The sequence below is a fragment of the Procambarus clarkii genome, chromosome 53 (assembly GCF_040958095.1).
Source record: "Procambarus clarkii isolate CNS0578487 chromosome 53, FALCON_Pclarkii_2.0, whole genome shotgun sequence".
Classification (NCBI taxonomy): domain Eukaryota; kingdom Metazoa; phylum Arthropoda; class Malacostraca; order Decapoda; family Cambaridae; genus Procambarus; species Procambarus clarkii.
This window is the reverse complement of record NC_091202.1, coordinates 30,730,185-30,742,867: the sequence shown is the minus strand read 5'-3', so window position 1 is coordinate 30,742,867 and position 12,683 is coordinate 30,730,185. Positions and strand designations below refer to the sequence as shown.

The 12,683-nt window shown below is 42.9% G+C and overlaps 1 protein-coding gene across 1 annotated transcript in view; it reads right to left on the bottom strand.

Moving 5' to 3' along the window:
• LOC123767141 (neuronal acetylcholine receptor subunit alpha-7-like) overlaps nucleotides 1–12,683 on the bottom strand; it is a 454,788-nt gene that overhangs the window by 7,898 nt on the left and 434,207 nt on the right. The window contains 1 exon segment of the mRNA XM_069304850.1: nucleotides 676–933. Coding sequence (XP_069160951.1) covers nucleotides 676–933 — 258 coding nt within the window.

Below are 12,683 nucleotides of genomic sequence, written 5' to 3'. Positions count from 1 at the left end.
ATCCTGAGATATTTTCTTCCCCCAAACTGATAATGAAAGACACATTTCAGTAATATTTTGAGATCCCACTGGAGATCACTGTACCATATAGTGTGTTGTTGCTTTGTTGAATTTAATTTGGGAATTTATTAATAAGGAAAGCCTGTGGTATATACCGAGTTGCTGAGCATATTACGAGTAAGAGAGGCCCTGTGTGTATATATGTATATATACTAAATGTTGATCATATTATTAGTAAAGGAAGACCAGGCTTATTACCGTTTCCATTACCCTCAACTTCTTGACATCAACTCATGGATCTATCTGTTCCACTAATTAACCAGCTCTCCACATCGCACCGTCTCCCTCCTCTCAATCCCTCACTGCTACTCCACCTAACTCTCCTCTTCCTCACTTCCAGTCCTGCTATAGTAGGCATCCATCAGTCTCAGGAGACTATGGAGTTGCGCTCTGGTTGTCGGTCTGGAGTGGCCTCACCAGGGCGCAAAGCCAGGGTAGGTTGCTTCGGGGGAGAAGCTGTTACCCAGGCAGCAGGTCCCCCCTCTCCACGGCGCTGAAAGTCTCCAATGGAAAGGCATACGCCAATACGATTGGCGTACGCCAATCGTATCCTAGTTAATACAGACTAGTAATAACACAACGCTTCCCCCCCTTGAAAAATTCCCTGCTACTCACCTCTCCATTCTCGTCGTCTTTCCGCATCTTGTCGGTGATGACGCGGATCTCCTTCAGGATGAGGTTCAGCTCCCTGGTGCAGGAGGACATGCAGGTGTGCACCAGGTGGGAGTCGTCGACGGAGTGGCCGCCGTGGGGCACGCGGATGAAGCCCGCCGTGTTGTTGGCGTTCGTGATGTGGGTGTGGGGCAGCGTGTGCGCCCGGAAGTCATCGTCGATGTCCAGCACGTTGGCCAGGAGCGACTTGGACGATCTTTCCTGTGAAGAGAAAACACACTTCAATCCGTGTTCGTGTCCTCCAGAGAGAGAGAGTGAAGAAAGAGAGAGAGAAGGGATATTGAAAGAGAAGAAAGAGAATGAAGGAAGGAATTATCAAGAGAAGCGCCAAGCCATTATGACTATATAACACTGGGAAGGGATCTGGATAAGGATTTGGGATGGGACTAGGAATGGTGCCCAACCACTTGGACGGTCGGGGATTGAACGCTGACCTGCATGAAGCGAGACCGTCGCTCTACCGTCCAACCCAAGTGGTTGGGCAGAAGAGAGAGAGAGAGAGAGAGAGAGAGAGAGAGACAGAGAGAAAGAATAGAGAGAACAGAGAGAGAGAGAACAGACAGAGAGAGAACAGAGTGAGAGAGAACAGAGAGAAAAAGAGAAGAGAAAAGAGACAGAAGAGAAGATAGGAAAAGAGAAGAGAGAGACAGAGACAAAGAAGCAACGTTAAAAAACGATTTCTTCCACCATTCCACTTCTATGGTCTCATCCTTAGTCATATTTACCCTTTTTTCCCGAAAACCCCCCAAATATTCTACTCCTAATAACAATGTCTATTATTATTAGTAAACATTACAATTACCAAGTGAATAATGTACGCACTAATTGAGCTGACGATGTTAAGTGAGGTGACGGGGTTTGTTAAGTGAAGTGACGGGGTTTGTTAAGTGAAGTGACGGGGTTTGTTGAGTGAGGTGACGGGGTTTGTTGAGTGAGGTGACGGGGTTTGTTGAGTGAGGTGACGGGGTTTGTTGAGTGAGGTGACGGGGTTTGTTAAGTGAAGTGACGGGGTTTGTTAAGTGAAGTGACGGGGTTTGTTAAGTGAAGTGACGGGGTTTGTTAAGTGAAGTGACGGGGTTTGTTAAGTGAAGTGACGGGGTTTGTTGAGTGAGGTGACGGGGTTTGTTAAGTGAAGTGACGGGGTTTGTTAAGTGAAGTGACGGGGTTTGTTAAGTGAGGTGACGGGGTTTGTTAAGTGAAGATATTTGGTACCATTTATTCAACAATATAACATCCCTCACCAAAATTTGAATCCATATATGACAATAATGATATAATTTGTTGAATTTATGCTAATTAGCCAATAGGTAGCACATTGGTTCTCATGGATATTGAAAAAAATACGAAAAATCCATATTACTGATTGTATATACATATACTGTACTGTATTTTTTTTTAACAACAATGTGTTACTGTATACAATTATTGTATTATGGCACATTATTGTGCTAATGTTTTGTTCATTGTTATTGTATTATTGTTCAGCATTACTGAATTACTGTATTGAATGGATGAAAATGTTATTGCATCGCTGTACAATATCATTGTATTACTGCACAGCATTATTGTATCACTATGCAATAGCATTGCATTAATAAACATTATCATTGTATTAATATACAATATTATATAATAATTAGAAATGAATCTTTAAAAGCGTCTTCAAGATGTTATAAACATCTCCAAAGTTACCATAGAAAGAAAGATAAAATAAAGAATGTTCTTCATAATAATATTTGAGATGATCTTCAGGAGAACTAGTATCGGAAGCCATTGTGCCCTAGTGAACAGAATCTGCTAAAGTGACGCTAACTCATCACAGAATCAACGTTATCATCATATCATCAACTCCCCCCCCCACAAGGGAACAATTCACCACGCCACCTAGTCCGAGTGAGAATGAGTCTGACACAAATATGACTTGTAAGGGAAAGAATTGGTAGTTTAAATAATTAAGACATGTGAACTATATTGATGAACTTAATCTTTTCTCTCGTTATTTTCTTAACGAAATCTACAAAAGAAGATGAGCATTTTATATATATATATATATATATATATATATATATATATATATATATATATATATATATATATATATATATATATATATATATATATATATATGCCGTACTTAGTAGACAGAACGCACTTCTCGGCGTAATATGCAAGGCCTTACTTGCCTAATAGGCCGAGTGATTTTCTTTATTTTCAAAAAATTGTTTTGAATTGGTTTATTTGAATTATTATTGTTATATTAGGAACATAAATTATTAGTTTAGGTAACGTTAATATAGGTTAGGTAGGGTAAGTTAGGTTAGGACATATATCTACGTTAGTTTTAACTCAAATTAAAAAAAACACGAACTCAAACATAATGAAATGGGTAGCTTTATCATTTCATGAGGAAAAAAAAAGAAAAACATATAAATTTAGAAAAACTTGACTTATTAGGCAAATCGGGTCTTGCATAGTAGGCCGAGTATCGCATTCTGGCTACTAGGTACAACATATATACATACATACATATGCAAGAATCATCACAAAAAACACGTGTTTCGGTTATGAGTAATTATCCACTAGGAAAATGAAGCGAATATTTTCCATTATCAAGGAAATCCAAAACAGAGGTCTTAAGAGTTTGGGATTATATACCCAACTAAACCTAATTAGGCAAAGATCCTTAAGGTTAAATATCATTTATTGGAAGCGAGATGAAGGTGAGATGATTAAGTGGATATTAAATTGGGGGTACTCAGTGGATATTAACTGGGGGGGGGGGGTATTCAGTGGCTATTAACTGCCTATTTCCTCATTCTTGGGACGTGCTACACATTCACTTATTGTTTACATAATTTTATACCTATTAGAAATCTTATCTATTAGAAATCTTACCAATTATAAAGTTATCTAATTTATATAAACCTGGACTTACATTTTGATTATCCAATTCACTACTTTTTATAAATGCAGATTCAATCATATTTCTTTCAGTAACTAATTTACACTTACAATTTTGAATGAATTTGCAAGAGAATGCAAATAATCGTTCAACTGACTGGACTAATTCATGCAAAATTGTGGGGTGTGAATTAGTTACCGAAATCAATATTGTTGAATCTGCAGAAGTGGGGAAATGGGGAAGATGAGAGGAGAAATGGCGAGGAGGAGAAGAAGAAGAAGGGAGAGAGGAGAGGGGAAGCAGGAAAGGTGGTGAAGAGAAGGGAAGTGTGGAGAGGAAAAAAACTTGAGTGGAATGATGAGAAGTAGGGGGAGAGAGAGAGAGAGAGAGAGAGAGAGAGAGAGAGAGAGAGAGAGAGAGAGAGAGAGAGAGAGAGAGAGTATAGTGCGTGTAAGCATCCCAGCATACATACATGAGTTCACATCCATGAACGTAAACAAGGTCTCTCTCTCTCTCTCTCTCTCTCTGTATTTTACTCATATCCTCTCGAAAATCTCCCCCACATAATAATATATCATAATCCGCTCATATTTTTCTTCACTGAATGACAAAACTTTGATCGTGTTACGATATCTAAGATGGTCTCTTATTTTGGAAAACTACAAGTGTGAATAACTGCATATTGCTGGATCGAGACAATCCAGTAATATGATCGCACCTTAAACGGAAACAATGCTTTACTGCCAAACAGTCGTTGTCCAACTAATCTACTGCTTGTTTGGGGTTTATTAACCAGATAACACTTTCTTTCACCTCTGCTTGGGTTTTGGGTCTTTTGGGTTGGACCCAAAATGAGGAAGATATCGAGATTTGTGAACATGAAATGACACTAGAAGCCAGCGATTATCGTGTCCTAAGACCAGATTCACGAAGCAGTTACGCAAGTACTTACGAACGTGTACATCTTTCCTCAATCTTAGACGGCTTGGTTACATTTATTAAACAGTTTACAATCATGAAAACTTCCCAGCCAACTGTTGTTATTGTTATAAACAGCCTCCTGGTGCTTCGGAGCTCATTAACTGTTTAATAATTGTAAACAAAACCGCCAAAGATTGAGAAAAGATGTACAGGTTCGTAAGTGCTTGCGTGAATCTGGCCCCTGGTCTTCGTCTGTATGGTTGAATAAAAATCAATGGACACATATCAAGGGGTCAGAGAAAGGAGAGTTGAATACAGGAAAGTGAATCATATGAAAGAAGGAGAGTACCTAAGAAATATACAATGGGAGGAAGAACTTAGGGGAAAGACATTCCAGGGAATGAGATTAAAACAGAGATGCAAAGAGGCTAAAGAAAGTTTTATTCAGATAATAAGAGTGAAACGTTTGAGGGAATTCAACGAAACCTGGTAAACAGAGAAGGGGAAGAGGCTAAAACGGAAATTAAGATGCAGTGGAAAAAGTACATAAAACAAATTACAAGAGGAAATCGGTATAGATGTAACAGAACAATAGTTGTGAATCATAAAATATAAGACGAGAATCACAAAAATGCAATGAAAATGACATTACATCCATAGATCTAATATCATTTATAAGTGCCATTACGGAAAATTACAGAAAATGACCAGGTGACTGGATTACGCAACAGGGGACAGAACGCACAGAAAATGACTGAGCCGGATGACAATCCGATTCAAAAGAAGAATAGAAGCCCATAGAAGTGGGGCCAAAATGACAGATCTCAGTGTAAGAGCAGGAGAAGGAACCTGGACAAGAAATAAACACTAAGATAACAACATAGGAAATAATGAGACAAAAAAGCATCTTCAGCAGAAAATAAAATAAAATAGAGGAAAGGTTAAAAATAAGGGAAGGACAAAAGAGGAATAGGCAAAAGGCATGACCATATATATATATATATATATATATATATATATATATATATATATATATATATATATATATATATATATATATATATATAGTTTTTGGATGATGGCACTATAGCTGGCCCCCTAGACCACCTCGTAGAAGACATCAGAAAAATAAGGGAGCAAGAAGTAAGCCTGGGTATCTTCCTGAACCCTTCCAACCCAGACATCATAGCTAGAATTAAGACCGCCTTGCCTGGAGCCCAGGTCATTAGGGTGAACAGCACTCTCCTTGGAGCCCCCCCTCGAGTCTAATGCCATTGAGGAGTTCCTTGATAAGAAAATCACAGACCTCAGGAGGATGGAAGACAGGATAGATGACATCGATGCCTACGATGCTTTTTTATCTCCTCACTAATTGCCTATCCCTTCCGAGGCTAACCTACTTTCTGAGGTGCGCCCCATCCTACAACAGCCCAAAGCTCGAAGAGTATGACCTGAAGCGCTATCGTCACACTACTGTGCAGCCCAAGTGGTTGGATACCCCCACACACACACCTCTGTTCTAGTCGCCGCTCCTCTGTCTACAGCACAACGCAACAAGCACTTTTGAAACTCTTATCATCTTCAACATAAACGCCTCTACCACCATCTGTACTGGTGCAGTCATCGGGAGGACAAACCCTTCATGCAAACTGCACCTACTATCAAGAAGAAGAAGCGTATGACCTATTACTGAAGATCATGCTAGAAAAAGTTGTTAACCTCTCCCTCAACGAATACCAGTGGAAACAAACAGGCTCAGCGGCTTGGGTGTCCGCACCGCCACCCAAATTACTGTCCCAGCCTTCCTGTCTTCCTCAGCATCAGATGACCTGGTTAAGGAAACTCTACCTGACAACCTGTGTGACTTAGCAGGGATACAGGACTCCCACCACACGGAATGCGACACAAAATCGGGTACCATGGCAGACCCAGCACTCAGACCAACCATACTGAAAGCTAAGAAACAATCCAGCTGGGACAGCCCCATTGTAGACAACCCCCAGTGATCGTGCACGCCTCACAGCTGTGCAGGCTCTTCATGCAGGGGACTTCCTTTTGGCAGTCTCTATGTCTGCGACAGGCACACGTCTTGATCCGCAGGAGCTCCGTATTGCAGTCGCTCTCCGCCTTGCTGCCTCTATCCACATTGTTCATAAGTGTATTTGCGGCGAGACAGATGCTGACGAATATGGATTGCATGGTCTGCACTGTGGAAAATCTGGCACTTGGCACACTAGACACGACGGAAGTCAATGACATCATTAAGAGGAGCCTTACCTCTGCCGAGTGTCCAGGGGAGAGAGAGTCCCGCAATCTATTGAGCCATAACTCTGCTAGCTTTGCCTGCCGACCAGACAGAATCGCACTGCGCCCTTGGAAGGGTGGCAGACAGTTGGCGTGGGACTATACTTGCGTATCCATCCTGGCAACTACATATGTCAACCTCTCTGCCGGCCAAGCAAGAGCCGCAGTGACACACAGAGTCGACCAAACACAGGGAATTAGATCACCAGTGCAACTTCGTTCCAATAGGGTCTGAGACCCTAGGCCCATGGGGAGATTGCAAGAAGGTTTCTTAAGGATCTTGATTCCAAGCTCATTGACACTATAAGAGACCCTAGAGCGGCAAGTTTTCTCCTCCAGCGCCTCAGTGTCGCGATCCAGAGCGGAAATGCCCGCTGCGTCCCCGGTTCCTGCCCGGCGTCGGAGGAGTTCGAAGAAATCTACAACCTCTAGGAAACAAACTTCCCCTCTTATTTCCTCTTAATGTTCACTTTTTGTAAACAATCAGATATGTAACTGTAAAACTTTGCATAATAAAGTATTCAACATTTTATATATATATATACTATATATATATATATATATATATATATATATATATATATACTATATATATATATATATATATATATATATATATATATATATATATATATATATATATATATATATATATATATATATAAAATGAACCTTTTCCAGTTTAGTCTTATCCTTGACTAAATATGGACTCCATGCTGGGGCTGCATACTTCAGGATTGCCTGTCATATGTGGTATACAAAGTTCTGAATGATTCCTTTGGCAAGTTTCTGAATGCCGTTCTTATGTTGGCCAGCCTGGCATATGCCGCTGATATTATCCTCTTGATATGGGCTGCAGGAGGTCTGGCGTGATGTCAACCCCCAAGTCCTTTTCTTTCTCTGACTCTTGAAGAATTTCATCTCCCATATGATACCTAGTATCTGGCCTCCTGCTCCCTACACCTATCTTCATTACATTATATTTGCTTGGGTTAAACTCTAACAACCATTTGTTCGACCATTTCTTCAGCTTGTCCAGGTCTTCTTGATGCCTCAAGCAGTCCTCCTCTGTCTTAATCCTTCTCATAATTTTGGCATCGTCAGCAAACATTGAGAGAAATGAATCTATACCCTCCGGGAGATCATTTATATATATCAGGAAACAAGATAGGACCGAGTACGGAGCCCTGTGGGACTCCACTGGTGACTTCACGCCAATCGGAGGTCTCACCCCTCACCGTAACTCTCTGCTTCCTATTGCTTAGGTGCTCCCTTATCCACTGGAGCACCTTACCAGCTACACCTGCCTGTCTCTCCAGCTTATGTACCAGCCTCTTATGCGGTACTGTGTCAAAGACTTTCCGACAATCCAAGAAAATGCAGTTCGCCCAGCCTTCTCTTTCTTGCTTAATCTTTGTCACCTGGTTTTGAATTCTATTAAGCCAGTCAGGCAAGGTTTACCCTCCCTGAAACCATGTTGGGGGTTTGTCAGGAAGTCCCTTCTCTCCAGATGTGTGTGTGTGTGTGTGTGTGTGTGTGTGTGTGTGTGTGTGTGTGTGTGTGTGTGTGTGTGTGTGTACTTACCTATTTGTGCTTGCGGGGGTTGAGCTTTGGCTCTTTGGTCCCGCTTCTCAACTGTCAATCAACTGGTATACAGATTCCTGAGCCTACTGGGCTCTATCATATCTACATTTGAAACTGTGTATGGAGTCAGCTTCCACCACATCACTGCCTAATGCATTCCATCCGTTAACTACTCTGACACTGAAAAAGTTCCTTCTAACGTCTCTGTGGCTCATGTGGGTACTCAGTTTCCACCTGTGTCCCCTTGTTCGCGTCCCACCAGTGTTGAATAGTTTATCCTTGTTTACCCGGTCGATTCCTCTGAGGATTTTGTAGGTTGTGATCATGTCCCCCCTTACTCTTCTGTCTTCCAGTGTCGTAAGGTGCATTTCCCGCAGCATTTCCTCGTAACTCATGCCTCTTAGTTCTGGGACTAGTCTAGTGGCATACCTTTGGACTTTTTCCAGCTTCGTCTTGTGCTTGACAAGGTACGGGCTCCATGCTGGGGCCGCATACTCCAGGATTGGTCTTACATATGTGGTGTACAAGATTGTGTGTGTGTGTGTTTACTAGTTGTGTACTAGTTGTGTTTTTGCGGGGGTTGAACTTTGCTCTTTCGTCCCGCCTCTCAACTGTCAATCAACTGTTTACTAACTACCTTTTTTTTTTTTTTTTTTTCCCACACCACACACACACACACACCCCAGGAAGCAGCCCGTGACAGCTGACTAACTCCCAGGTACCTATTTACTGCTAGGTAACAGGGGCACTTAGGGTGAAAGAAACTTTGCCCATTTGTTTCTGCCTCGTGCGGGAATCGAACCCGCGCCACAGAATTACGAGTCCTGCGCGCTATCCACCAGGCTACGAGGCCCCTGTGTGTGTGTGTGTGTGTGTGTGTGTGTGTGTGTGTGTGTGTGTGTGTGTGTGTGTGTGTGTGTGTGTGTTTACCCAGGGTGTCCGGCGGTACCCTGGCTACACCTACAAACCCTACTAATCACCACACACCACCATCCCCCCCTCCCTTGGTCTTAATTACTTCCACCCCCCTCTCCCTCTCCTCACCATCCCTCTATACCTCACCTCCTCCTGTTTGCTCCCATGACTGTAGCAATTTTCCCTATGCACTCTGTCACTGTAACAAATGATTGCTCTTGGAATTGAAACCTGTAATCAGTTATTGAAATGCAAAAGTCGATGGACTTGGAGCGAAACGTTTCACCATCCATATACTCTGGTAAGGCATTAAGGGGGTACATCTGGGCCGGCCAAAATCTGTAATATCACCTCTAATAAAATCACTATTAATCCTGTAAAGTTTAGTGACTCTAGCCACAAGCGTCAGGTCCTCCAGCCTCGAACAGAGAGACATACGCACATTCTCTCTCTTATGGATGTGGGTGCGATACCCAGCAGTGTCCGGGTCTCTGTTTCTCCCTACTTCCCTCCCGCCTTACCAATCATTCTTCATCCTAATCTCTAGTTCTCCCTCCCTCCCTCCCTTCTTCACATTCTTTTTCATTCTCCCTCCTTCCCATTCTTTGTCCTTCCTTCTCATTCTCAATCACTCCTCCCCCCTTCCTATTCTTCTTCCTACCTTTACTTTTCCTCACTTCATCCTATTATCCTTCCTTTCTATTCTCTCTCTCTCTCTCTCTCCCTCCCTTGAACCCTTCTCCTCCTCTCCCCAGCGGGTGGGGTGGGGGGGGGGAAGAAACACACGTTCGCGTAACGTTGAATGAACGTTTTTGACGTCAATTCAGTATCGATAACAGCTGGAATATTTTGTTTCATTGTGTCGAGGGACAGGTAGCCAGTTTATACATAAAGTACATGTTATGAGGGTCGAAATTGAGGGTTCCAGTTAGTGTGTACTCACCTAATTGTACTCACCTAATTGTGCTTGCGGGGGTTGAGCTCTGGCTCTTTGGTCCCGCCTCTCAACCGTCAATCAACTGGTGTACAGATTCCTGAGCCTACTGGGCTCTATCATATCTACATTTGAAACTGTGAATGGAGTCAGCCTCCACCACATCACTTCCTAATGCATTCCATTTGCTAACTACTCTGACACTGAAAAAGTTCTTTCTAACGTCTCTGTGGCTCATTTGGGTACTCAGCTTCCACCTGTGTCCCCTTGTTCGCGTCCCACCAGTGTTGAAAAGTTCGTCCTTGTTTACCCGGTCGATTCCCCTGAGGATTTTGTAGGTAGTGATCATGTCCCCCCTTACTCTTCTGTCTTCCAGTGTCGTGAGGTGCATTTCCCGCAGCCTTTCCTCATAACTCATGCCTCTTAGTTCTGGGACTAGTCTAGTAGCATACCTTTGGACTTTTTCCAGCTTCGTCTTGTGCTTGACAAGGTACGGGCTCCATGCTGGGGCCGCATACTCCAGGATTGGTCTTACATATGTGGTGTACAAGATTCTGAATGATTCCTTACACAGGTTCCTGAACGCCGTTCTGATGTTAGCCAGCCTCGCATATGCCGCAGACGTTATTCTCTTTATGTGGGCTTCAGGAGACAGGTTTGGTGTGATATCAACTCCTAGATCTTTCTCTCTGTCTGTTTCATTAAGTACTTCATCTCCTATTCTGTATCCTGTGCCTGGCCTCCTGTTTCCACTGCCTAGTTTCATTACTTTGCATTTACTCGGGTTGAACTTCAACAGCCATTTGTTGGACCATTCACTCAGTCTATCCAGGTCATCTTGTAGCCTCCTACTATCATCCTCTGTTTCAATCCTCCTCATAATTTTTGCATCGTCGGCAAACATTGAGAGGAACGAATCTATACCCTCTGGGAGATCATTTACATATACCAGAAACAGTATAGGTCCAAGGACTGACCCCTGCGGGACTCCACTTGTGACGTCTCGCCAATCTGAGACCTCACCCCTCACACAGACTCGTTGTCTCCTGTTGCTTAGGTATTCCTCTATCCACCGGAGTACCTTCCCTCTCACTCCAGCCTGCATCTCCAACTTTCGTACTAGCCTCTTGTGTGGCACTGTATCAAAGGCTTTCTGACAATCCAAAAATATGCAGTCTGCCCACCCTTCTCTTTCTTGCCTTATTTTTGTTGCCTGGTCGTAGAATTCAAGTAACCCTGTGAGGCAGGACCTGCCATCCCTGAACCCATGTTGATGCTGTGTTACAAAGTTCCTTCGCTCCAGATGCTCCACTAGTTTTTTTCGCACAATCTTCTCCATCAGCTTGCATGGTATGCAGGTTAGGGACACTGGCCTGTAGTTCAGTGCCTCCTGTCTATCCCCTTTCTTGTATATCGGGACTACGTTAGCTGCTTTCCAAGTATCTGGCAGTTCCCCTGTTGCCAGTGATTTGTTATACACTATGGAGAGTGGTAGGCTCAGTTCTCTTGCTCCTTCCTTTAGAACCCAAGGGGAGATTCCATCTGGGCCTATAGCCTTCGTCACGTCCAACTCTAGTAAACACTTCCTTACTTCCCCACTGGTAATCTCAAACTCTTCCAGTGGTTCCTGGTTAGCTATTCCCTCACTTACCTCTGGAATTTCTCCTTGTTCTAAGGTGAAGACCTCCTGGAATTTCTTATTCAATTCCTCACACACTTCCTTGTCATTTGTAGTGAATCCTTCCGCCCCTATCCTTAATCTCATAACCTGTTCCTTTACTGTTGTTTTTCTCCTAATGTGGCTATGCAACAATTTAGGCTGAGTCTTTGCCTTGCTTGCGATGTCATTTTCGTATTGTCTTTCTGCCTCTCTTCTCATCCTGACATATTCATTCCTGGCATTCTGGTATCTTTCTCTGCTCTCCAGTGTCCTGTTATTTCTATAGTTTCTCCATGCCCTTTTACTTTGCTGCTTAGCTAGCCTACATCTTGATTAAACCATGGGTTTCTCATCTTCATTTCTCTGTTTTCCTTTTGGACTGGGACAAACTTGTTTGCTGCGTCCTTGCACTTCTGCGTGATGTAATCCATCATATCTTGGGCCGTCTTTCCCCTGAGCTCTGTTTCCCATGCTATATCTGTTAGGAATTTTCTTATCCCCTCATAGTTTCCCTTTCGGTATGCTAACCTTTTGGTTTCGGTATCCCTCCTCGAGTTCAATAACCCTTCTTCAATCAAGTACTCAAACACCAGTACACTGTGGTCGCTCATTCCTACTGGGTCCTCAAAACCGATTTCTCTTATGTCGGAGTCGTTCAGAGTGAAGACTAGGTCGAGTCTCGCTGGTTCGTCATTTCCTCTCATCCTTGTGGGTTCTCCGACATGCTGCGT